Below are 27,242 nucleotides of genomic sequence, written 5' to 3'. Positions count from 1 at the left end.
AGTGTTTGTCTCCTACTATAGCTTACAAAAGTAGTAAACAATTAAATTCGATATCCAATTAAATCTTCTCTCATGTGGCCATTAAAGGGAATGTGTGCTCTAATCCCAGCTGAGGTGACTAAAGAAAGTTTCTTACTATGGTGAACTGACATTCTCTGGATAACTGGAACAGAAAGCGCAGTCGTGTTAAGAAATATTAAGGTTCTGGCACCTCAGCCACACAGCCGTCTATATAAGTACTTCTTTATTATTCACCCTTGCCTGTGGTAGTCAGTGCTTCCAACATTTTGTCAGACCTACTCAAAGATAAGTTTTTGAATGATACATGTTTTTTTCCCAATCCAGGAGCTGGAACATACACTACCTCTTCACTGAGTACAAAGTCTACAACCGCCTCAGATCCTCCTAATATCTGTAAAGTGAAACCACAACAGTTGCAGACAAACAGCCTTGCTTCTGCCAGTCACTTCTCCCAGCTAAGCTGCATGCCATCCCTCATTGCCCAGCAGCAGCAGAGTCCACAGGTCTATGTGTCTCAGTCTGCAGCAGGTAATAATGTTTGTGAGGTTGGAAGGGAGAGGTGCTAGCCAGTTCTTTGTTTTCTTTGGAGTTAAACAAGTTGGTAGGACTTTAAAAAAAAAAAAAAAAAATCATAGTACAACTCAGATGAAATTATTTCTGAAGTTAGTGATATACTTCTAAGTTATTACATACTCTGTTCCATTTTTACTACCTGCAGCAAAAACGGAATGACTAGAGGGTAGGTTACATACCTACTTATACACTAGTGTATGGTGTTACATTGACCAACATACTCAAAAGAAACTTCCACTAAATAGAACAAGTTTGTATCTTCTCTGTATTGTATGTTTGTATTAATCCCTTCTTCTGTAACCTGCTTTGCATTTTTTTAATTTTAAATCTGTTTGTTTAAATGTAGTCATCTCTAGTTTTAATCTAATTTTATAAACTATTACAGCAGTGTGTCTCTCTTCAGTGATACCTTTCTCTAACTATAAAGAAACTACATGGGTTTTTTCCTTTAAATTGCATACATTAACGTGTTCTTCACACAATGCTTAGTTGACTGAAGTAGGGCATTTAGAGGTCTGCACAGAATTTACCGTACCACTAAATTTCATGGGATTCAGGATGCATATGCACAATTTATAACTATGCAAAAGCTCAAAGGGCAGGTGGAGCCCACCTTCCACTTGTACATAAGAATGGCCATAGTGGTTCAGACCAGTGGTCCATCTAGCCCAGTATCCTGTCTTCCAATAGTGGCCGGAGCCAGATGCTTCAGAAGAATGAGCAGAACAGGACAATTTATCAAGAGATCCCCTGTCGTCCAACTTCTGGAAGGCAGGGGTTGTATGACACACCCAGAGCATGGGGTTGCATCCCTGACCATCTTGGGTAATAGCCATTGATGGACCTATCTTTCAAGAACTTCTCTAATTCTTTTTTGAAACCAGTTGCAATTTTGGCCTTCACAACATCTCCTGGCAATGAATTCCACAGGTTGACTGTGTGTTATAGGGAAAAAGTACTTCCTTTTGTTGGTTTTAGACCTGCTGCCTGTTATTTCACTGGGTTCTTGTGCGATGGGTAGGGGTGAATAACACTTCCTTATTCACTTTCTCCACACCGTTCATGATTTTAGACCTCTATCATATTCCTCCCCTTCCGCCCTCCCCCGCCCCCTCCAGTTGTCTCTTTTTTTAAGATGAACAATCCCTCCCCTTCTATGGGCAGATCTTCACTACAGCGTGGATCAACACTCTGAGGTCAATCCACCGGCGGTTGATTTAGCGGGTCTAGTAAAGACCTGCCAAATCAACTGCAGTTCGCTCTCCAGTCGACCCCTGTATTCTACCCTCAAAGAGAAGAGTAAGGTAAGTCAATGGGATATTTTCTCCCGTTGACCCCCTGCGGTAAGTTGACCTAAGGTACGTCATCTTCAGCTACGTTATTCACATAGCTGGAGTTGCATAGCATAGGTCGACTTACTGCGGTAGTGTAAACATAGCCTGTGGAAGCTGTTCCATACCCCTAATCCTTTTTGTTGCCCTTCTCTGTACTTTTTCTGGTTCTAATATATTTTTTCTGAGATGCGTGACCAGAACTGCATGCAGTATTCAAGATGCGGAATACAATGAATTTATATAGTGGCGTTATATTTTCTGTCGTCTTATATATCCCTTACTTGATGGTTGCTAACGTTCTGTCAGCTTTTTTGTCTGCATATTGAGCAGATGTTTTCTGAGAACTATCAATGATGACTCAAAGAAATTTCTTGAATGCTAACAGATAATTTAGATCCCATCATTTTGTATGTATAATTGGGATTGTTTTCTGGAGTGCTTTACTTGGCATTTATCAACATTGAATTTCCTCTGCCGTTTTCTTTCCGAGTCACGCAGTTTTGAGATCCCTTTGTAACTCTGCATAGTCAGCTTTGTACTTAGCTATCTTGAATAATTTTGTATTGTCTGCAAACTTTGCCACCTCACTGTTTAACCCTTTTTCCAGGTCATTTATGAATATGTTGAATAGCACAGGTCAGAGTTCAGATTCTTGGGGGACCCTGCTATTTAACTGTTTCCACTGTGAAAATTGACCCTTTTTTTCCTATCTTTTAACCAGTGTCTGATCTGTGGCATGACCTTCCCTCTCATCCCGTAACTGAGTACTTTGCTTAAGAGCCTTTGGTGAGGGACTTGGTTAAAGGCTTTCTGATAGTCCAAGTACACTCTCTGAATCACCCCTGTCCACGTTTATTTGACCCCCCCTCAAAGAATTCTGGTCGATTGATGAGGCATGATTTCCCTTTACAAAAGCCATGTTGACTCTTCCCGAACAGATTTTGTTCAGCTGTGTCTGATAATTCTGTTTACTATAGCTACAACCAATTTGCCTGGTACTAAAGTTAGGCTTACCAGCCTGTAATTGCCAGGATTGTCTCTAGAGCTTTTTTAAAAAATCAGTGTCACGTTAGCCATCCTCCAGTCATCTGGTACAAAGGCTGATTTAAGCAATAGGTTGCATCCTGCAGTTAGTGGTTCTGCAATTTCATATTTGAGTTCCTTCAGAAATCTTGGGTGAATACCATCTGGTCCTGGTGACTTTTATTACTGTTTGATTTACCAGTTTGTTCCAAAACCATCTCTACTGACACTTCAATCAGGGACGGTTCCTCAGGTTGTCACCTAAAAAGAATGGCTTGGGTGTCGGAATCTCCCTCATGCTTGTCTTCCTTGAGTGCTCTTTTAGCACCTGGATTGTTCAGTGGCCTGCCACACTGAATGTCAGGCTTCCTGCTTCTTGTGAACTTAAACAAAAATTTTTACTAATAGTCTTCAAGTCTTTTGCTAGTTGCTCTTCAAATTCTTTTTTGGCCTGCCCTATTATACTTTTACACTTGACTTGCCAGAGTTTGTTCTTCCTGTTTTCCATAGTAGGATTTGATTTCCAATTCTTAAAGGGTATCTTTTTGTCTCTAACTACCTCTTTTACTCTGTTTTTAAACCATGGTGTCATTTTTTGTTTCTCTTACTTTTATTTGGGGTATACATCTAGTTTGAGCCTCTATTGTGTTTTTAAAAAATGTTAGCTTGCAGGCATTTCACTCTTGTCACTGTTCCTTTTCATGTCTGCGTAACTAGCCTCTTCGTTTTTGTGTAGTTCCCCTTTTGGAAGCTAAATGCTACTGTGGTTGATTTCTTTTTGGTATTTTTTCCCCCATAAGGATGTTAGATTTAATTACATTACAGTTGTTCTTTCTGAGCAGTTCAGCTATATTCACCTCTCGAGCCAGATCCTGTGTGCTACTCAGGACCAAATTAAAAATTGCCCCTCTTTGTGGGTTCCAGGATTAGCTGCTCCAAGAAATAGTCATTAATGGTGTCTAGAAATTTTATCTCTGCATCCCATCCTGAGGTGATGTGCTCCCAGTCAATATGGGGATAGTTGAAATCCGCCATTATTACTCAGTTTACTGTTTTTGTAACTTTCTAATCTCCCTCAGCATTTCTCAGTCACTGTCACCATGCTGGTCAAGGGGTTGGCAGTATATTCCTACTGCTATATTCTTATTATTCAAGCATGAAATTTCTATCTGTAGAGGTTCTATGGTGCAGTTTGATTCACCAACTTTTTTTTACTCTAGTTGACTCTGCTTTCTTTCACACAGTGCCACTCCCCCACCAACACAACCTACTCTGTCATTTGTATATATTTTGTCCCCGGTATTACCATGTCCCATTGATTATCATAATTCTGCAAGTTTCTACGGTGCGTGTTATGTCAGTATCCTCACTTTAATATCAGGTAGTCAAGTTCATCCATCTTAATATTTAGACTTCTAGCATTTGTGTATGAGCACTTATAAAATGTGTTAATATTTAGGTGTTTGCCTTCAAGGTGAGTAATTGAATGGATCTCTTTTTCGTATGGCTGTTTGTTTCTCTTCAGCTCCCACCTGTACTTTATTGACATCTGTCCTCTCCTCTTTACTAGGATATAGAAAATCTCCTTTAATAAATCCTCCTCTCGGGGATGTGTCTGTCTGAATGATGTGCTCCTTTGTACCGGTCAGCTTTCACCCAGCCCTTAGTTTAGAAAATCCTCTACAATCTTAAATTTCACATACCAGCAGTCTGATTCTGTTCTGGTTTAGGTGGAGCCCATCCTTCCTCTGTAGACTCTTCCTTTCCCCAAAAGTTTCCCAGTTCCTAATAAGCCTGAATCCCTCCTTCCAACGCTATCGTCTCATCCACGCATTGAGACACTATAGTTCTGCCTAACTGGCCTGGGCATGGAAGTAGAATTTCAGAGAATGCAACCATGGCGTATATGTGGCCTCTAGGACTTCTCTCCTACCTTTCCCTATTTCATTGGTATCTACATGTACCATAAAAAGAAAAGGAGTACTTGTGGCACCTTAGAGACTAACCAATTTATTTAAGCATAAGCTTTTGTGAGCTACAGCTCACTTCATCAGATGCATACTGTGGAAACTGCAGAAGACATTATATACACAGAGACCATGAAACAATACCTCCTCCCACCCCACTCTCCTGCTGGTAATAGCTTATCCAAAGTGACCACTCTCCTTACAATGTGTATGATAATCAAGGTGGGCCATTTCCAGCATAAATCCAAGTTTAACCAGAACGTCTGGGGGGGAGGGGGAGGGAGGTAGGAAAAAACAAGGGGAAATAGGCTACCTTGCATAATGACTTAGCCACTCCCAGTCTCTATTCAAGCCTAAATTAATAGTATCCAATTTGCAAATGAATTCCAATTCAGCAGTTTCTCGCTGGAGTCTGGATTTGAAGTTTTTTTTGTTGTAAGATAGTGACCTTCATGTCTGTAATTGCGTGACCAGAGAGATTAAAGTGTTCTCCGACTGGTTTATGAATGTTATAATTCTTGACATCTGATTTGTGTCCATTTATTCTTTTACGTAGAGACTGTCCAGTTTGACCAATGTAAATGGCAGAGGGGCATTGCTGGCACATGATGGCATATGTCACATTGGTGGATGTGCAGGTGAACGAGCCTCTGATAGCGTGGCTGATGTTATTAGGCCCTGTGATGGTGTCCCCTGAATAGATATGTGGGCAGAGTTGGCAACGGGCTTTGTTGCAAGGATAGGTTCCTGGGTTAGTGGTTCTGTTGTGTGGTATGTGGTTGCTGGTGAGTATTTGCTTCAGGTTGGGGGGCTGTCTGTAGGCAAGGACTGACCTGTCTCCCAAGATTTGTGAGAGTGTTGGGTCATCCTTCAGGATAGGTTGTAGATCCTTAATAATGCGTTGGAGAGGTTTTAGTTGGGGGCTGAAGGTGACGGCTAGTGGCGTTCTGTTATTTTCTTTGTTAGGCCTGTCCTGTAGTAGGTGACTTCTGGGAACTCTTCTGGCTCTATCAATCTGTTTCTTCGCTTCCGCAGGTGGGTATTGTAGTTGTAAGAATGTTTGATAGAGATCTTGTAGGTGTTTGTCTCTGTCTGAGGGGATGGAGCAAATGCGGTTGTATCGCAGAGCTTGGCTGTAGATGATAGATCGTGTGGTGTGGTCAGGGTGAAAGCTGGAGCCATGTAGGTAGGAATAGCGGTCAGTAGGTTTCCGGTATAGGGTGGTGTTTATGTGACCATTGTTATAAGCACTGTAGTGTCCAGGAAGTGGATCTCTAGTGTGTACTGGACGAGGCTGAGGTTGATGGTGGGATGGTGTTCTTGACGGCTTGTAGCCCATCTCAGGGTGCCAATGCCACTGACTTCCTGAGGAAGCTACAGTCCATCGGTGATCAGTGGCATTGGGACCCTGAGAGCAGGATTGTCTGGCTATGTAGACTCCCTCCTCAGGCCCTATGCTACCAGCACTCCCAGCTACCTTCGAGACACCACTGACTTTCTGAGGAAACTACAATCCATCGGTGATCTTCCTAATAACACCATCTTGGCCACTATGGATGTAGAAGCCCTCTACACCAACATTCCACACAAAGATGGACTACAAGCCATCAAGAACACTATCCCCGATAATGTCATGGCTAACCTGGTGGCTGAACTTTGTGACTTTGTCCTTACCCCTAACTGTTTTACATTTGGGGACAATGTATACCTTCAGATCAGCGGCACTGCTATCGGTACCCGCACGGCCCCACAGTATGCCAACATTTTTATGGCTGACTTAGAACAACGCTTCCTCAGCTCTCGTCCCCTAACGCCCCTACTCTACTTGCGCTATATTGATGACATCTTCATCATCTGGACCCATGGAAAAGAAGCCCTTGAGGAATTCCACCATGATTTCAACAATTTCCATCCCACCATCAACCTCAGCCTGGTCCAGTACACACAAGAGATCCACTTCCTGGACACTACAGTGCTAATAACAATGGTCACATAAACACCACCCTATACCGGAAACCTACTGACCGCTATTCCTACCTCCATGCCTCCAGCTTTCACCCTGACCACACCACACGATCCATCATCTACAGCCAAGCTCTGCGATACAACCGCATCTGCTCCATCCCCTCAGACAGAGACAAACACCTACAAGATCTCTATCAAACATTCTTACAACTACAATACCCACCTGCGGAAGCGAAGAAACAGATTGATAGAGCCAGAAGAGTTCCCAGAAGTCACCTACTACAGGACAGGCCTAACAAAGAAAATAACAGAACGCCACTAGCCGTCACCTTCAGCCCCCAACTAAAACCCCTCGAACGCATTATTAAGGATCTACAACCTATCCTGAAGGATGACCCAACACTCTCACAAATCTTGGGAGACAGGTCAGTCCTTGCCTACAGACAGCCCCCCAACCTGAAGCAAATACTCACCAACAACCACATACCACACAACAGAACCACTAACCCAGGAACCTATCCTTGCAACAAAGCCAGTTGCCAACTGTGCGCACATATCTATTCAGGGGACACCATCACAGGGCCTAATAACATCAGCCACGCTATCAGAGGCTCGTTCACCTGCACATCCACCAATGTGACATATGCCATCATGTGCCAGCAATGCCCCTCTGCCATTTACATTGGTCAAACTGGACAGTCTCTACGTAAAAGAATAAATGGACACAAATCAGATGTCAAGAATTATAACATTCATAAACCAGTCGGAGAACACTTCAATCTCTCTGGTCACGCAATTACAGACATGAAGGTCACTATCTTACAACAAAAAAACTTCAAATCCAGACTCCAGCGAGAAACTGCTGAATTGGAATTCATTTGCAAATTGGATACAATTAACTTAGGCTTGAATAGAGACTGGGAGTGGCTAAGTCATTATGCAAGGTAGCCTATTTCCCCTTGTTTTTTCCTACCTCCCTCCCCCTCCCCCCCAGACGTTCTGGTTAAACTTGGATTTATGCTGGAAATGGCCCACCTTGATTATCATACACATTGTAAGGAGAGTGGTCACTTTGGATAAGCTATTACTAGCAGGAGAGTGGGGTGGGAGGAAGTATTGTTTCATGGTCTCTGTGTATATAATGTCTTCTGCAGTTTCCACAGTATGCATCCGATGAAGTGAGCTGTAGCTCACAAAAGCTTATGCTCAAATAAATTGGTTAGTCTCTAAGGTGCCACAAGTACTCCTTTTCTTTTTGCGAATACAGACTAACATGGCTGTTACTCTGATACATGTACCATGACTACCATCTCCTCCCCAGCACTGCCCATACATCTGTCTAGATGTCTCTAGAGATCCGCAGCCTTCACATCCAGCAAGCAATTCACCACGCAATTCTCCCATCAAAAGCCCAACTATCGATATTTCTAATAATCCAAGCCCTCATTTCTATTACCTTTTTCTTCTTAACAGGTGTACTCCGTGTAAGAGAATACCATGACATCATCTGGAAGGAGAGTCTCAACTGTGGGATAATTTTCCTCTTTTGAGACTTTAGTCCTTCTCAACAGCCCAGAGGCTGTCAGACAGGAGGGAGCCAGAAAGTCTCATCTATGTACATCTGTCTCCCTTAGCTACTTCAGTTCAGCCACTCTGGTCTCAAGAGCCTGTACTTGATCTCTGAGAGCCAGGAGCTCCTTACACCAAATGCATGCTAATGCCACCTGCCTAGAAGGCAGGTAATCGTACCTGCTGCATTCAGGGCAATATACTGGATAGCCCACTCTGCAGCTGGACTTCTGCCTACATTCTTTGTACTCTTGTATGGGTTTTTTTTTGTTTTGTTTTTGGGGGGGTTGTGGGGGAGCAAGCTTTATTGGCCCAAGTTTAGAGGATGTTTATAAGATGTATCTGGACTTCATGTTCTTTCTCTCAACTCCCTTGTAAAAGTCCCCTTTACTTCTCTTGTTCACTAGCTCCTCCGGTCACTTATGAGCTGGCTTTTTAAGCCCCTGTTTTCCATGAGTTTGCTCTGCCCCCTTGTCAAGAGATTCTGAAGGGATGAGGGATCCAAGGATGGCAGGCTAGAGCTTCCTTAGGAAGCTCTCAGCCTTCCTAGCAGGCTGCTAGGGTCAGCACACAGTAGACCACACTGTAAACTTCAAGCAAGCAAACACAAAATAGACTTACCCCAAGGGTCATGTAGTTGCTGCTCCTTCACCTGGAGAACTCCCTCACAAAACTCTCATGTTCGCTAGCTCACTGAAAATCTCTTCTCACACCAGATCTCCACCCCCAATGCTAACGGTCAGGCAAATAGTTAATCTAACTTGTAAATATGAAATAGAAAATGTCCTCTCTGGCTGCAGTTCCAGCACTACTTGGAAATCTGCCCAGAAGGAAAATGTTTTACATTCAGACACTAATTTTCATATTTTCCTGAGGTCCTGCAGCTCAGATCCCAGCTTTCTACATGGACACAAGCCACTTATTCAGCACTCAGCATGCACGTCTGGCTCCACCTTCCTTGGCTCAACAGCAAGGTTTTCAACCAGGACTTTCACAGGTATTTGGGGATTCATCTTACTGAACCTTCATTGTAAAGCTGTTATAACTTGAGTGGACCTGATAGTTGCAGGAGGGAAAGAGATCTGTAAATACTAAATTACATTGCATTTCACTCCCAATCTATCATAGTTCAGTTTGACCATGTACACAGCCTTTTATGGTCTTTCAGTCAACATTCATGTGAACAAAGATTTCTTTATAACAGTATTCCAGTAGAAGCCTGTGTTCTCAGAAATGTACTGCTTCATACAAGACTATATATGTTCACACCAGAAGCGCTCACTATGGTTTTCCTTCCTGCAGTTGAGGACGTTGTTTGCTTATGTAATAGTAGGGAAGAACACTAATGAGTCCAGTAACTTGTGGGTGAATCAGAACATATCATTTAGAAAGTGGTCCAGCCTCTGTTTAAAGAATTCAGATTATGATATATTAGCCAGCTCCTTTTGTAATTTGTTCCAGTGGTTGGTTCCCCTCATTCCCAGTTTGAATTCTTCTAGATTGACTTCCTGTCATTGGGTCTTGTTGTCTTTGTCTGCTAACTCAGAGTTCCTATTCTGCGTACTATTGAAAGCCATAGCGAAAAGTTTGGTACTAAGGAAATTTAATAAGTGAACTAGTTAATGAAGTGTACCAGCTGTCTGCATAAAGAAAACCTGTGCACATAAATGCAGTAATTCTCATGTATGTAACAAGAAAAGTGAATGTGAACTCTGCTGTAAATAGTCAATAAATCTATTGTGATGGTCAGTTTCTATCAGGAAGGAATCTAGGTGTTTTTAAATCTGGGATCCACATATAGGTCAAAAATATAAAGCTCTTGTAGAAGAGTAAAGGAAAAGGTTTAAAAGTGTTTTAGATCTCCTAGATTTATCTCCTGCTAACTTTCTAAAGTACTCCATCCATCTGCCTGAGAGAATCAAGTCCAAGTGACTTACAGTACTGGTTTGTAAAAAAATAGCGCTCAAGTCACATGGAATATCTGACTAAAGTTGCTCAGAGTATGAGTAATAAAGATCAAGTGTTAAGAATGCAACATGTAGTCTAGCATGTAGATTAAATGTTTGCCAATTTTTTAAAAAAGTAACAGCTGAATGGCCTACGTTTAATAAATATACTACAGATATTTTGCTAAGCTATCATCACGCACTCTGACTTCTCATTCGCTGCTATATTACAGCAACTGCACATGCGTAATGGTTCTGAATTTCTTGAGCATGATTTTTGGGGTTTTTTTCTCAGTTTTATTGTTGGTCATCAGAATCAAATGTCTAAAGTTTGTATCATAACAAATTTTTAGATGGAAATTAACTTTTAAATAGCTGTTCTTTGCCTCAGCAAGAAGTGAACTGTGATATCTTTCTACAACTTATTTGGAAATGGCAAATCTGTCAACTCTTCAGTTAAGTTATCTTTCAGTTTAGAAAGTTGTCGTGTGTTCACTGTATAGCCTTTGTGTTTGACGTCAAACTACTTCTTAGTCTCTTTTAATTGCTTTATAAATCCCATTGCACGTTAGGTACAGACATTTTTTTTCCTTAATGGTTTTGAATTGGCAATTTTCAGCTACCAGGATTTTTATGTGACAGTTTCTACGCTTGACTATTTAATTATTTATTTTTGTTACAGCCCACTTCAGTTCAGCAGATTCCCATCCCCATCTATGCACCTCTACAAGGACAACACCAAGCCCAACTGAGTTTAGGAGCAGCACCTGCTGTTTCCCAGGCTCAGGAATTGTTCAACTCCTCCTTACAACCTTATAGGTAAATGTTTTAGTTTTAGTAAGGAAAAGCAACAAATGAGATCAGTCCATTGTAGTATTCCTTTCTTTCACCACTCCCACTTTTTCAGACCAACATTGAAGTCTAATAGCAACTTTAAAATCCTTGTTAGTTTGTGAATTCAGACATGAGATCCAGTAATAGAGATTCGACTTAAAATGAGCTACAAAACTTAAGGACCAGTGGATGACCTAAAAAAGTAAAACCTGCTACTGGTTAGAAATACTATGGTCTCTCCCTAGTTAACTTGCCAGCCAGAGTTCATTATACATTTTATTTTCTCACCCTTTTTACCCCTTCAAAAATTCCACATATTCAAAATGTCACTAATTCTGTGACAAGCAGAATGTTGTTGAAAACTTCCATGGAAATTGAAAGTTAGCCTTCACGTACATGGCTTAATCAAAAGAACCTTGGGTGCTGTTGTGGTCAACATGAGACAGCAGCTGTTGGTAGTAGACTCTGTAGAGTAGATCTGAAAGATTACACTAACATTCAGTGTCCACAAATCCTTTCATTCACAACTGATTCTCTTGCCTCTCTTAGCGTTTCATTGGGAGCCTTTTGTATTGACATTAATGAAGCTGAGTTGAGCCCCGTATGCACAGGAGTGGAATTCCTATTCTGCAGTTTCTAAGCTGTTCATAATAGTGAGACTCCCTCCTGTGCCTAAAACTAAGGCAGATTTTTCCAGATGAGCTAAGAAAGCAGCCTCTAGCCTTTGACTGCTGGCTGAGAGGCTTTTAGGTAGTGCTTTGCTGTATTCCTGTGTGAAAACCCAGAATGAGTAGTATGGGAAGAATGTGCAAGGAAACCAAATATCAATTTAAATATTAAGGACCTTGTTCCCAGCAGTCAATGTCTCAGATAATACCAAACATTCATTGTTAAAAATACCCATTGATACCCAGCGACTAAGCAGGTAAGTATTATGGAGTCAGCATTAATGTACTTAGGGTCATCTGTGGTCAAGAGAACCAAACACTTTTTCATGTTCAGGTGCTGCTACTAAACTCTGTAGTACTTCCCTCTGCCTGATGCTACAGGACAAAGACTGAAAACTAGAAGCAGACAGATTTCACATGTGGCAGTGCAATTAATTTCAACATTTTTCATGTAACTTAAAATAGTTTAATATACTTTAATACTAAAGAAACTAAAATAACTTATAAAATGTTTTTTCAGATATGAAGTTTAGTTGACTAAACTAGTAGCTAGCAGCTCATACTGTCTTCAATGGGATGTGTTGTGTGTGCAGCCATTTTGAATATCTGGCTCTCTGATTTTAATGCCAATAAAGGTCTAGTTCTGTTCTTAATATTATATATTTGTATTTTAAATTTCAAAGGCAGTTTCTCATATATTGTATCTGTAATGCAAACTAAAGCCTAATAACACAACTTATTCTTTTGTAGATCACAGCAAGCTTTTATGCAAAGTGGTCTGTCTCAACCATCGCCAGTAGTTCTGTCTGGCACGGCCTTACACAACTTCCCAACAGTGCAGCACCAGGAACTTGCCAAGGCACAATCAAGTCTTGCATTTCAGCAGACTTCTAACACTCAGCCTATTCCCATCTTGTATGAACATCAGCTTGGTCAAGCTTCAGGACTAGGAGGCTCTCAGCTCATTGATACTCATCTTCTCCAGGTTAGAATTTTTTTTCAAGTTGAGGTCTGTATCACTTATTGGAGCAAGTAATGATAGGATGTAAAGAACACTGGAGGAATTTTCTGTTACCTTAATACTATAAAATGCAGTCTTTGGGGCTCTATATTATTCAGACCTGCTTCTAACCATCTTCGATAGATGAGATGCCAAATATCCATATCTGTTAACTGAAATTTGTATTTAAACTGAAATTTATGAAATCCCAAGACCTTTGTAATATCGGGTTTCATCTGTATTCTGATATGCCCAGCTCTATAATATCTAGGTAGCATTGATGCAAGATTACAGGAAATCTTAATGGTTCCTTTTCACCATCTTTACCAGGCAATCTGTTTTGTGCCCCAACATTCCAATTCACTTGTAACAAACTGTGTAGTTCGAGGATACTTCTGCAGCTTACAAACATAAAGGCTTGACTTTTCAGTAAAGACACTGTCCTGTGTTTGGATTGTTTTAAACAGAAATGGATGCTTCACCACAAATTTGAAATGTCTCTAATTTTCCAACTTCTTATGCTGTAGCAATTTTGGAATTGAACTGACTTTAAATCCAGAATAAATTTCCATGCTCTTAACATTTAGTAATCCTGGTTATTGATAGTAATTTAATAGTATCCTATTGCAATTTGTCATTCTTTCTTTCTAGGCCAGAGCTACTCTCACCCAGGCTTCAAGTCTATATTCTGGACAGGTTCAACAGCCTGGCCAGAGCAATTTCTATAATACAGCTCAGTCTCCCAGTGCTCTTCAGCAGGTAAACTATGGCATGGTAAATTTCCTAAATTGCATTTCTTTTTATTAATTTTATGGACTGTTTTTTTCTGATGTATACTTAAAAGTAGGGAAATAAAGATATTACGATCATGATCCTATACCTGAGAATTGGCGGAATAGAGCCACCATAGTGAGACACAAGTTGCAAGAAAATAAAGTGATATACAAGTTCATATTAATGACTTAAGTCTAAGTAGCAAAAGAGTTTTTTCCTACACCCTTGTCTCTCTAGTGCAGTAGTTCTCAAACTTTTGTACTGGTGACCTTTCACATAGCATGCCTCTGAATGCGACCCCGCCCCCCTTATAAATTAAAAAAAACCTTTTTTATATATTTAACACCATTATAAATGCTGGAGGCAAAGCCGGGTTTGGGGTGGAGGCTGACAGATTGTGACGCCCCGCCACTCCCCCCCCCCATGTAATAACCTCGCGACCCCCTGAGGGGCCCCGACCCCCAGTTTGAGAACCCCTGCTCTAATGATGAAAGAAGCAACACCCTACATAACAGTTAAGTAATACAAGTATCTGCTCTCTTTCGTGGGGGCAAGTCAGAGGTAATAGCACTTTCACAGAGAGCCAAGTAATTACAGCATTTAGAGAGCAGACAAACAAAATAGCCTGTTTGCTAATGATGGCATATGGCTCATCACTGACTAGCTGAAACCTATGAGACCAGTCACATTTCCAAATGTGTACCCCAAATATGCAAAGTTGATAGTTTGCACAGTTGTCTGTCATACTTATGTGTATATCTAGTCTTAACCTGTAGCTCTGTAGCACTTCCCAGTTTTGAAGTTTAAGTGGTGCCAGAGTATTTCCAAGTAATTTAAGATTATATTAGAAAAAATTGTTTTGATTTTGTCTTGTGCAAGCACTGTAGGATGTTGCAAATCTAGTACCATTTAGTGGCTCACATTTTGACAACTTAAGGTTTAGATTTTTATAAACTGTTCCTAACACTTATTTGTAACATATGCAAACAATTGGCTATTTTATGACAAGTCTGTCAAACATTAACCGTATGAATGAGGGAGACCTCCAAAAACTGAGTAATATTTTAAATCCTATTGAAACACAGTGGAAAATCCATCGTCTGGTAGATTAGAAGCATCTTAAAAAGTTGTTATCCCCTCCAAATGAAAGACTTTAGAGGTCAAAATTATGCATATTTGTTTAATGTTTTCAGATGTTCTGGTGAAATAGCTACTTGTAACCAATATTATGCTGCTTACAGTAAATTTTGGTTTAAACTTGACTCACTGAATGAAGGAACAAAGAATATTGTCAGTCTTTTAGAGGCCCTCAAAACATTTTTCGTGTGTGATGGGAGAGGGGTTCATGATTGTGCATCATACCAACAGATTAGGAGATGTCAAAACTAACATAATTACTTGACTATCTAATATTTTCAAGTCCTCATCACTTCCATCCAGCAGTTAGTGTTCACATTTGGTTACAGTGTCCCCTGTTAATACAAGGAGGTATCATAGGTGGTTGGATAGTACAGTCCACCATTTCTGTTTTTAATCTTAAAACTCCATTTCTGTGTGCTCTTTGGCAAGTAAAGTCTAACCTCAATACCCAGCAGCCAGCTTGGTCATTTGAGGTGTTTGACGAAAAATTGCCATTTTTGTAACTATCTTGTAATTATCAGTTGAGTTTAATTTACTTTATTACTGTGAAGTGCTGTTGAAATGATGGTACAGTTAGGATCCAGCCTATAATTTGATGCATTTGTAACTGTTTCTGAAGTTCACGTATCCAAATGCATTAAGAACTAATTATAAAGTCTCTACATAACAAATTAAGAGATGATTTTCCTGCATCCCTCTGGGTGATAGTTTCACTAATTAAGAGAAATACAATTTAATCTGAAATATAATTTAGTCTGAATATAATTTAATGTCAAAGCCATCTTGATATAGTTAAGTAATTAAGCTTGTACTGTGGTACTGATATTTCCTTATTGTCTCCAGGTGACTGTACCTTTACCAGGCTCGCAGCTTTCTTTGCCCAACTTTGGATCCACAGGACAGCCACTAATTGCTCTACCCCAGTCCCTACAGCCTCCACTGCAGCATGCCCCACCACAGGCTCAGGCTCAAAATCTGACTAGGCCTGCACAAGTAAACCAGCCTTTCAGAGGATTGATCCCTGCAGGAACTCAGCACAGCATGATTGCGGCTACTGGAAAGGTAATTATGTGTTTAAACCCATAGTGCAATAATGAAAATGTTCCATTACTAATGTACACTATTTTTACAGCATCCAGCAGTGTTGTGAGCATGTTGACAGGGTTTTCTTTTTTAAGAACTGAGATCCCTGTCCAGATCTTAAAATTTAGTTTTAAACATGGTGTGACAAAAAGGGGGTAGGATAGCAAATAGCTGGAAAGGCATGTGGAGGTAGGGCACTTTAAACCCTGGGTGTACCTTGGTGGCTCAACCAAGGTTTTTTATTATTAACTTCCTTCTCGTGGCATTTTGAAAGAAGTTAATCTTAGAGGGATTTTAATAAGATGATGATGGCTTGGCATATGAGGGCATTTCCATACATCGGGAACAGTGCAGAAAATGGCACATAAGTGGGCAGAAACAGACAAAGAGGGCATGAGTGTGGTATTGGTAGATCAGAGGGTTCGGGAGCTGTGGGGTAAGATTTGAGTTTATATGTGGTCAGGTTGAGTTCTCTGGAGCTTTGAAGGAGAGGAGAAAACTAAACAATGCAATAGGAAGGGAGGAGCCATTAAAAGGGTCAGATTGGGTGAGTAAAACTTTAGGTGCTTTTTGAATAGTGGGGCCAGAATTGGGAGAAGAGGGGGTTTCAGTAATCAAGAGTAAATGATCAGCCCACTAATTCATGTTTTGGCTGTTGGGATTATGAGGAATTGCAGATCTTTAAAATATTGTAGAAGAAATTACTGGTTTGGGATATGTTCTGTGTGAAGAAGGGGGAATTCAAAGATGACCTTCAGCTTATGAACCTCAGTGACAAGAGTGGTAGTGCTGAAGGAATTTATCTCTGGAAATCAGATGGGGACAAATTTAGAAAAGATGAAGGAAATTAAGGTTATGTTCTGTTGAGCGGTAAGTGCATTGTACCTCACTTACCACATACTATAGAAGGAAGGGGGGAACAGTATTCACTTTGACGGAATTCCTGGTGCTGGCAGTGCCTCTTTTGGGGCTTCAGTTCACAACTGCAAAAAGCAAAGTATCCAACCCTCTTTCCACAACCACCACAAACGTGAGCATTTTTGAAAAGCATTGAGTTTTCAGCTAGCCTGCCAGGGTGGATCTGATTTAAATCACTGGTCAGGAAGACTCAATTTAATCATGGATTTCTACATAATAGTGCATTCTTGTTGTTACAACCTTAATACATATTCTTCACAACTCGGAGATAGATGTAGGTTTCATTTTTAGAAGGTACACACTATACATTTTTAAACAGTGATTTATTTTGAAAACTTTTCAGATAAGTTTTACAGCTCTATCAGAAAATGAATGATTGTTTGGTTATTTCATTTACCAAAGGTAATTAAAGCAGATAGTTCACCTCCCAATGACTTCATAAATATCTCCAGTTCAACAAGTTAGTCATTAATATTCGGAGGATTTTCTTGCCACGGTGTATTAGGAGGAGAACATCACCAGACAGATAGGAAGGACAGGTAGGGCAGAAAAGGTGGGGGAGTAGCATTGTATGTAAGAGAGCAGTATGACTGCTCAGAGCTCCAGTATGAAACTGTAGAAAAACCTGAGTGTCTCTGGATTAAGTTTAGAAGTGTGAGCAACAAGAGTGATGTAGTGGTGGGAGTCTGCTATAGACCACCAGATCAGGGGGATGAGGTGGATGAGGCTTTCTTCCGGCAACTTGCAGAAGCCACTAGATCGCATGCCCTGGTTCTCATGGGCGACTTTAATCATCCTGATATCTGCTGGGAGAGCACTACAGTGGTGAACAGACAATCCAGGAAGTTTTTGGAAAATGTAGGGGACAATTTCCTGGTGCAAGTGCTGGAGGAGCCAACTAGGGGGAGAGCTTTTCTTGACGTGCTGCTCGCAAACCGGGAAGAATTAGTAGGGGAAGCAAAAGTGGATGGGAATCTGGGAGGCAGTGACCACGAGTTGGTCGAGTTCAGGATCCTGACACAGGGAAGAAAGGTAAGCAGCAGAATACGGACCCTGGACTTCAGGAAAGCAGACTTCGACTCTCTCGGGGAACTGATGGGCAGGATCTCCTGGGAGAATAACATGAGGGGGAAAGGAGTCCAGGAGAGCTGGCTGTATTTCAAAGAATCCCTATTAAGGTTACAGGGACAAACCATCCCGATGTGTCGAAAGAATAGTAAATATGGCAGGCGACCAGCTTGGCTTAACATTGAAATCCTTGTGGATCTTAAACATAAAAAAGAAGCTTACAAGAAGTGGAAGCTTGGACAAATGACCAGGGAAGAGTATAAAAATATTGCTCGGGCATGTAGGAATGAAATCAGGAGGGCCAAATCGCACCTGGAGCTGCAGCTAGCGAGAGATGTCAAGAGTAACAAAAAGGTTTTCTTCAGGTATGTTGGCAACAAGAAGAAAGCCAAGGAAAGTGTGGGCCCCTTACTGAATGAGGGAGGCAACCTAGTGACAGAGGATGTGGAAAAAGCTAATGTACTCAATGCTTTTTTTGCCTCTGTCTTCACGAACAAGGTCAGCTCCCAGACTGCTGCGCTGGGCAACGCAGCATGGGGAGTAGGCGGCCAGCCCTCTGTGGAGAAAGAAGTGGTTAGGGACTATTTAGAAAAGCTGAACGTGCACAAATCCATGGGGCCGGATGCGTTGCATCTGAGAGTGCTAAAGGAGTTGACGGCTGTGATTGCAGAGCCATTGGTCATTATCTTTGAAAACTCATGGCAATCGGGGGAAGTCCCGGACGACTGGAAAAAGGCTAATGTAGTGCCCATCTTTTAAAAAGGGAAGGACGAGGATCCTGGGAACTACAGGCCAGACAGCTTCACCTCAGTCCCCGGAAAAATCATGGAGCAGGTCCTCAAGGAATCAATCCTGAAGCACTTTGAGGAGAGGAAAGTGATCAGGAACAGTCAGCATGGATTCACCAAGGGAAGGTCATGCCTGACTAATCTAATCACCTTCTATGATGAGATTACTGGTTCTGTGGATGAAGGGAAAGCAGTGGATGTATTGTTTCTTGACTTTAGCAAAGCTTTTGACACGGTCTCCCACAGTATTCTTGTCAGCAAGTTAAAGTAGTATGGGCTGGATGAATGCACCCACGTTGGGCAGTTCTCGGTCTCCGTCGGCCTCCAGGCCTCCGACTCAGGTTGAGCGGAGTAGCCCGGCCCACTTGGCGCAGGCCTCCTTGGATGTCCAGGTGCCCTCCACACCGGAGGCCCTGCAGGTGGCCCAGGACATTGTTTCTGCTGGTACCAGAGGCATCGCCACTGTTGTCTCCCCGGTCCAGAGCAAGCCACCACTTGGATCTCCACAGTCACTGCCTGGTCGGTACCATTAACAGTCAAAGGAATGTTCCCAACACCGTTCACCGCTCAGCAACCACCCCATGCACAATCCTCGCTGGTCCCTGTTGACCCCCACCAGGTTGTCTGGCTGGGTTATGACTGACTGGTTCTAAGCATTGCTCCGCCTTGAGGGACCATAGACCTCGCAAGGGGAGCAGGCCTCGTCGAGACCGGGAGAGATGGCACCGGAGGTCCTAGTCTCTGAGAGGCTACCGTAGTCCATCGCGATATGGGCATCGGTGCCGTTCCTGTTCTTTGTCTCTCTCCAAGACCCCGCTGCAGCACTGCTCATGCAGTCCCAGGCCTTGATCCACCGGCACTTCGCTATCACGGATCTGCCCGCCGGAGCCAATCACAGAGCAGCTGCTACCGGTGGAAACACTCCTCCATGTCGGGATCATGGTCTCGTGGTCGGCACTGTTCCCGACTCCACCACTCCTCCTGGTCCAGGCACAGCGGCAGGTCATATGCCAGCCCAGCCTCCCTTTGTAGTCATCAGTTGATAGGACAGGCTAGTCAGGCTGAACAGCCTGCTCCGCCGGTTCCACAGCAGGTGCAGTGGCCGCTGGCTCCTTGGCTGGCACCGTGGCACCAGTGTGCTCTGTGGCCTCAGATGCAGCTGGTGGTGGCTCGCTTGGGGGCCGGAGCCTTGGAGAGAGAGTCGGCCTCCCTTTCCCAGCCTCCCAGAAAGGAGTCAATGGGGCATGCATCTTTGGTTCCGCACTTGGAGGGTGACCAAGTGGTGAGACCTCCGGTACCGGTGGGTACACAGAGTACTGCATTCTCATCCTCCCTGATGAGGCAATTACGGCCCCTCCTCCCCCTGTTCCACAGGAGGACTCTAAAGCCCACCAGGAACTATTGAAAAAGGTGTCATCAAGCCTCAAACTTCAGACCGAGGAGGTGGAGGAACCCTCACACTCCCTCTTCAGTGTCCTCTCGGCCTCAGCACCGGGCAGGGTGGCCCTCCAACTCCACGAAGGGGTGGCAAAAATTTCAAACGCCTTGTGGCAAACCTCAGCTTCCTTGCCCCCCGTCTCTAAAAAGGCGGAACGGAAGTACTTTGTGCCCACCAAGGGGCATGAATACCTGTACACCCACCCTGCCCCCAACTCCCTCGTGGTCGAGTGGATCAAACACAGGGAGAGGCAGGGCCAACCAGCCCCTACTCTGAAAAATAAGACTCAAGGAGGCTGGACTTACTTGGGGGAGAGGTTTATTCGTCCTCAAGTTTCCAGTTAAGGGTGGTGAACCATCAGGCCCTCCTGGGTCAGTATGAGTTCAATTTGTGGGGCGCTCTACCCAAATTTGAGGACTTTCTCCAGGAGCGTGACAAGAGGAGTTCAAAATTCTGGTGGAGGAGGGCACAGCAGCTGCCAGGGCAACCCTGCAGGCAACGTCGGATGCCGCGGATAAGAGTGCAAGGTCTATGGCCTCCGTGATGTCCATGAGGAGGGCATCATTTCTTCTGCTGTCTGGACTGTCCCGTGAGGCACAGAACTTCTTGCAGGACCTTCCATTCGATGGCAAGGCCCTGTTTGCAGAACAGACAGACATGAAATTGCACGGCCTGAAAGATTCCCGCACAACGTTTAAGATACTTGGCCTCTACATCCCAGCTCCAGCCAGGACCAAGTTTAAGCCTCAGCAGGCTCCCACCTAGGCCATCCACTCTAAATATGAGCCCCCTTATAAAAAGTCAAAGGACTATAAGAAATGCCCGTAGAGGCAGTCCCAGTCTGCCCTCCAATGGTAAACAGGTGGGGAAGCGTCAGTTTTGACAGGACGCCCAGGGGCCATTTACCAGTTCATACCAAAGATCCACCCGCAGTAAAGCTTCCCTTCTCCAGCTTGTGTGCTTTTTCTCCCAGAGTGGTTGCGGCTGACTTCGGACAATTGAGTCCTCAACACCGTCTCACAGGGCTACACCCTTCAGTTTACCTCTACCCCGCCCAACCACCCTCCATCCCCATCCCTCCTGGGGTACCCCACTCACAAGGCCCTGCTCGAGCAGGAGGTGGGGCAGCTCCTTGGCTTAGAAGTGGTGCCAGCAGAGTTCAAACACAAGTGGTACTACTCCCACTATTTCTTTATCCCAAAAGTCAAAGGGGAGCCCACGCCCAGCCTGGACCTGTGAGGCCTGAACCAGTACATGGTAAAGCTCAAGTTTCGCAGTCTCTTTGGCCTCCATCATCCCCCCTGGATGCCGGGGACTGGTACGCCACCCTCAATCTGCAGCATGCGTATTTCCACATTTGTATATTCAAGGGATGCAGGCGTTTCCTCCATTTCACGGTTGGGCAGGAGCACTACCAATTTACGGTCCTCCCATTTGGCCTGTCCATTGCTCCCAGGGTATTCACAAAGTGCATGTCTGTGGTGGCAGCCTACCTCAGACATCGTGGGGTTCAGATCTCGCCTCTCTGGACGACTGGCTGGTCAAGGGCAGCTCCAGTTCACAGGTGTGGGATCACATGGCGCTCCTCCTGACTACGTGCACCACCCTGGGCCTGTTGGTAAATGACACCAAGTCCACGTTAGTCCTGGTGCAGCACATAGAGTTTATCGGGGCAGTCCTGGACATGGAATCGACCAGGGCCTCCCTCCCACCAGACAGATTTGAGACCCTGAGAGGGCTCATAGACAGGGTCACATGTCGGCATGCACATATGTGGTTCGCCACATCAGATTCAGGATGTGGCCCCTCCAGCTCTGGTTGGCCTCCGTGTTCTCCCAGTCCAGAGACAGGATCAGGGCAGTCCGGAACTCAGCGCAGTCCGGCTGGTGTGCATGGCCTTCCACTCTCATCCAAAGGGCAAAGTGGTCAGAGTTCTCACAGACAACATGGCCTTGATGTTTTACATCAGCAGGCAAGGCGGGGGCCCATTTGTCTTCCCTGTGCCAGGAAGCCCTCAGGCTGTGGGACTTCTGTATAGCCCACGACATTTGCCTACAGGCCCACCACTTACCGGGCGCCCAGAACTCACGGGCGGAACTCTGAGCCGAGATTTCTCCTCTCAGCACGAGTGGTCACTACACCCCACGGTGGTGCACAGGATTTTCCAAGAGTGGAGAACTCCCCAGGTGGACCTGTTCACGACTTGGCAGAACCGCCGGTGTCCCCATTTCTGCTCCAGAGTGGGGGTTGGGAGTGGGCACCATCTCTGATGCCTTCCTCCTATACTGGTTGGGCCAGCTTCTCTATGCCTTCCCCCCGATCCCGCTGATCGGCAAGGTCTTGGAGAAGATAAAAACGGACAAGGCCCTGGTCCTTCTGATTGCCACGCCGTGGCCCAGGCAGCATTGGTACAGGACCCTCATGAGCCTGGCAGTCACCCCGCCGTGGCCATTGCCATCCCACCTGGACCTGCTCTCCCAGGGCCGCCTCCTCCATCCCAACCTAGCGGCACTCCACCTCACAGCATGGCTGCTCAGTGGTTAGTCCAGGAGGGAAGGACGTGCTCAGAAGGGGTTCAGCGCGTCCTCTTGAAAGCAAGCAGCCCTCCACGCATCAGGCCTACTTGGCGAAGTGGTCTCGGTTTTCCCAGTGGGCAGCTGAGCAGGGCATTTCACCCGTGGCTGCTCCAATCCAACTCATTTTAGACTACCTCCTTCACCTTAAAGCCCAAGGCCTAGTGCCCTGTCCGACAAGGTGCACCTGGCAGCCATATCGGCCTTCCACCTGCCGGTGCAGGGGCACACGGTATTCTCCCTTGTTATGACTGGCCAATTTCTTAAGGGATTGGATAGTCTCTTCCCGTACGTTAGGCCACCAGTCCCACAGTGGGACCTGAACTTGGTGCTGGCCCAGTTGACGGGTCCCCTTTTGAGCCGCTAGCTACATGCTCCTGGTTGCACCTCTCCTGGAAGGTAGCCTTCCTGGTGGCGATCATGTCAGCTAGACGGGTCTCGAAACTCAGGGCCTTGACCTCTGAGCCCCCATACACGGTGTTCCATAAGGATAAGTTCCAGCTCTAACCACATCCTTTGCTCCTCCCCAAGGTGGTCTCCACCTACCACATGGGTCAGGACATCTTCCTGCCGGTCCTCTGTCCCAAGCCCCATGCGTCCAGTGAGGAGTGCCACCTCCACATGCTGGATGTGAGACAGGCTCTGGCTTTTATCTGGAATGGACTAAGCCGTTCAGGAAGTCTTTGCAGCTGTTCATTGCCTCAGCCGAAAGGACGAGGTGTCAGCCGATCTCCATTCAGTGGCTCTCCAACTGGATCACCTCATGTATCCGTACTTGTTACGACCTAGCGGGAATCGCCCCGCTGTCGATTGTGAGGGCACGCTCGACTAGAGCGCAAGCCTCGTCGGCTGCCTTTTTAGCCCATGTCCCCATTCAGGACATTTGCAGGGCTGCCACGTGGTCTTCCGTTCACACATTCACTTCGCGTTACGCGATGGTCTCTCAAACCAGGGAAGACGCCAAGTTCGGCAGGGCTGTACTCCGTCCCGAGAGACTGTGAACTCCTACCCACCTCCAGTAGATACAGCTTGGAATCACCTATTGTGGAATGCGCATGAGCAATCAGTCGAAGAAGAAAAGACAGTTACCTTTTCTGTAACTGTGTTCTTCGAGATATGTTGCTCATGTCCATTCCACATCCTGTCCTCCTTCCCCTCTGTCGGAGTTGTCTGGCAAGAAGAAACTGAGGGTGGGGGGGGTACACAGCACCCCTTATACCGCGCTATAGAGGCACCACTCCAGGGGTCACTAGGGGCGCACCCCTACGGGTACTGCTAGGGGAAAAACTTCTGGCACCAGTGCACGTGAGCACGCACACCTAATGTGGAATGGACATGAGCAACACATCTCGAAGAACACCAGTTATGGAGAAGGCAACTGTCTTTTTTTTAGAGTTGGTCAGTTTTTGAAACCTTAATTTTTTTTTAAAGAGGCACTGACAGCATCCCCTGCTTGTTGGGTACCATGGCAACAGGTGTATTGGAAATAGCTATTACAGATTTATTATTTTTGTTTTGTGCCTCACATTTGTGCATACAAAAATAACTCGTTCTAGCCCTGCTGTTAGACATTGATGGGGCTTTTCTTCGCGTACTGCGTGTAGCGATTGTCTGGCTTTATTCCAATACTTCCCTCAAACTGTTCAGTTCCCAGCCATGGGAATAAAGTGCTGATAATAATTTCCTTTTAGAGACTGTCTTTGTAATTCTGCTGTTTTGAAGATATCACACAAGATTCACATTTATCCATTGTTCCACTCTAAGTCTGGCAATTGTGCTGTTGAGGTGACATATTGCTTCTCTGTTTTCTTCACCCTTTTAGATGTGGTCGTGTACATTCTTTTCTGGTTTATTTCCATCATTGGCTTATTTGATGTCTTCATTTTTGAACAATTCTGACTAGAATATAGATGCTCAGGATACTGGTTGTTGGTCTGCACGGTACCTGAGTAGAGGTGGGAAAAGGTCATGCTCAACTAAGATTCTGAAGGCCAAAAACTTAAGCTAGGTCAGGAATCCTTTTCCTACGCACAGGAAGCGGAAGACTGGAGTTGGAAATCCTGTGCGGTAACTTCAAATAAGCAATTGTTCTTTGAATAGTGTCCTTATGGGTGCTCCGCTTTCAGGTGCCTGTGTACCCCACATGCCTTCGATGGGGGATTTTCATTAGCAGTGTCCATTCAGCCCACTCATGCGCCTTTGATATCCTCGTGCCCCACACCAGGGCTGTCTCAGGCTGTATAAGCAAACCATCCTCAGTTTCTTCTCACCCCCTTCAGCCTGAGATGGAGCTTAGCGTGTCTGCATGGTGTTCGCGTCCGCTTTTTCTGTGCTTGTTTTTCCCAATTTAGCTAGCTAGTTTTTAGTTTGTAGTGGTAGTTTGTGTTTTTAAAAAAAATTTTCTTTTCCTCTGGGGAATCCTCTCTGTCCAGGGCATGCCCCAGGTCACTGGGGTTTAAACTTTGCCTCTCATGTGGAGAGGCTATTCCAATCAACAATGGATACTCAAAGTGCCTTTGCTGCCTGGGAGAATTGCACTTCCCTCAGAAGTGTAACTTTTGTTTAGCCCTCAGATCTAAGGCTTGGAAGAACCAAGAAACCAGGCTGACTGCTGCTGATGGAGCATTCCCTTTGCCCTGCTTCAGAGCCAGATCACCCCCCCCGTACGTTGTTCCTCAGTGGCCCCTTTGACCTATGCACAGCAGTCTCCCAGAAAAGGGAGATTCTCAGTCCTCCTATGAACATTCGAAGAGGAGGAGCTCTAATTCGCCTCCCAAGGAACCCCCCTCAAAAAGACCTTGTTGCCTGACTAGGTCCACATCCTCAGAGATGATGTCCTTGAGGCTCGGTACCGTGGAGGCAGAGAGTTCCTCCAATACCCCCTTTCTCAGAGGTGAGGGATGATACTCAAGGACCTCACCACTCCTGATGAGAGCAACCCTGGATGCCACTCCCTCCTGCTTGTGGTCCTCAGTGGCCAGATTGGGATCCCTGGGCAGCTTCTTGCAGGTAGTTCTCTGGGGCTCCAACCCTCTCCTATTGGGATGGTAGGGAGGCTCAAGCTTCTCCTCCCCAGCAACAGGAGAAAACATTTGAAGCCCAAGAAACTAGGGCAGATGAAGAAGCCACTCCTCAAGCTACCATTTTGTCATCTTGTCCAGTTGAAGCTGCAGTGCCTTGTGCTGCATCTATGGCAGACGACTTTCAGCAGTTCCGTGATCTCGCTGGGCGGGTAACAGAATCTCTACTGATAATACCAACACAAGGCGTTGTATGCTCTGTAGTCTGCGACACCGTCCAGAATTGTCCTTCCTGTCAACAAGGCTCTCCTGGAACCTGTGAAAACCACTTGGCAAACCCCGGCTACAGAAGTGGCAATGTGTAAGAGGACCGATTTTTCAAAAAAAATTACATGTCCATTAAGGACTCAGAGTTAGGTGGAGGGTGGGAAAATAAGAACTCGCTGTGGTTGGTGCAATTAATGAACTGGGCAAGCAACATCGTCACAAGTCCACCCCATACGATTGAGACCAGAAACACCTAGACCTGCTTGAGAGAAAATCCTATTCATTGGCAGCCCTACAGATGTGTATTGTAAATTACCATGTGCTGATGGCAAAATACAACTACATAATATATAAACAGTTTGCATTGGTTATTGAACACTTCCACCGGACCAAAGGGACCAGTTTCAGGCCACAGTGGCTGAGGGACAGTTACTAGCCTGAACATCTCTTCAGGCAGCTCTGGATGCTGCAGATAGCACAGCCCACTGTATCTTTATGGCACTGTATCTTTATGGCAATGATTAGGGCTTCCTGGTTTACAGCTATCTGGCTTCCCCAGAGAAGTCCAGAATATGATAAAGAACTTTCCATTTGATGGACTCAGTTTGTTTGAGGAAAATACCAATGTGTCATTGTGTACCCTTAAGGATTGTGGGGCCACGTTACACTCATTAGGTGTCTACCCCTGCAAACAAAAGGAAGTTTAGTAGATCAGGAACGGTTCAAAGACATGGTCTGATGCGATTCTCCAGGTTTCAGTGACCAACTCTTAGAGAGAGACAGCTTCCAAAGAAAGAGACCTTCTAACAAAACTGATGTGTCTACGGAGAGGCCTTCATCATCAAAGTGGCTGTTTTGACGGGATGGTTAACGGTTGAAGCCCCCACTTCCGTTCACTTGCCAACTATGATGTTTTGCTCACCTCCCTCCATTTGGAGACCAATTCTCCCATTTCCAACCAGCATGGGAGTATATCGCCTTGGACAAATGGGTGATGGAAATATCCTCATGCCACACCATCCATTTTACTTACCTCCAGCCTCCTCATTCCACTTCTCCATCCCTCCTTTATGGACTCCTCTCATGAGTTGCTGTTCAGACAGGAAATAAACTCCCTTCTTTGTTCAGGAGCAATAGAACTTGTCCCCGGTCAACATGGAGGAGAGGCTTCTATTGAGCTATTTACTTGTACCAAATTAAAATGGAGGGTGGAGACCAATCCTAGATCTAAGATTCCTAAACCAACTCGTGAAGCCTCAGAAGTTCAGGATGG

The 27,242-nt window shown here is 44.6% G+C and overlaps 1 protein-coding gene across 18 annotated transcripts in view; it reads left to right on the top strand.

The window, feature by feature from the left end:
- The window catches only part of PRRC2C (proline rich coiled-coil 2C), a 117,282-nt gene that overhangs the window by 75,704 nt on the left and 14,336 nt on the right, over positions 1–27,242 (top strand). For 11 of the 18 annotated variants that reach the window (XM_048862309.2, XM_048862305.2, XM_048862319.2 and 8 more), the window contains 6 exons: positions 346–549; positions 9,328–9,449; positions 11,081–11,217; positions 12,651–12,885; positions 13,552–13,674; positions 15,658–15,876. In XM_048862309.2, coding sequence (XP_048718266.2) covers positions 346–549; positions 9,328–9,449; positions 11,081–11,217; positions 12,651–12,885; positions 13,552–13,674; positions 15,658–15,876 — 1,040 coding nt within the window. The remainder of the gene's footprint in view (positions 1–345; positions 550–9,327; positions 9,450–11,080; positions 11,218–12,650; positions 12,886–13,551; positions 13,675–15,657; positions 15,877–27,242) is intronic. The other 7 variants (XM_048862320.2, XM_048862324.2, XM_048862323.2 and 4 more) reach the window with 3 other exon arrangements.

This window comes from Caretta caretta, chromosome 8 (genome assembly GCF_965140235.1).
Source record: "Caretta caretta isolate rCarCar2 chromosome 8, rCarCar1.hap1, whole genome shotgun sequence".
Lineage (NCBI taxonomy): Eukaryota > Metazoa > Chordata > Testudines > Cheloniidae > Caretta > Caretta caretta.
This window is presented reverse-complemented; position numbering and strand designations above follow the sequence as displayed.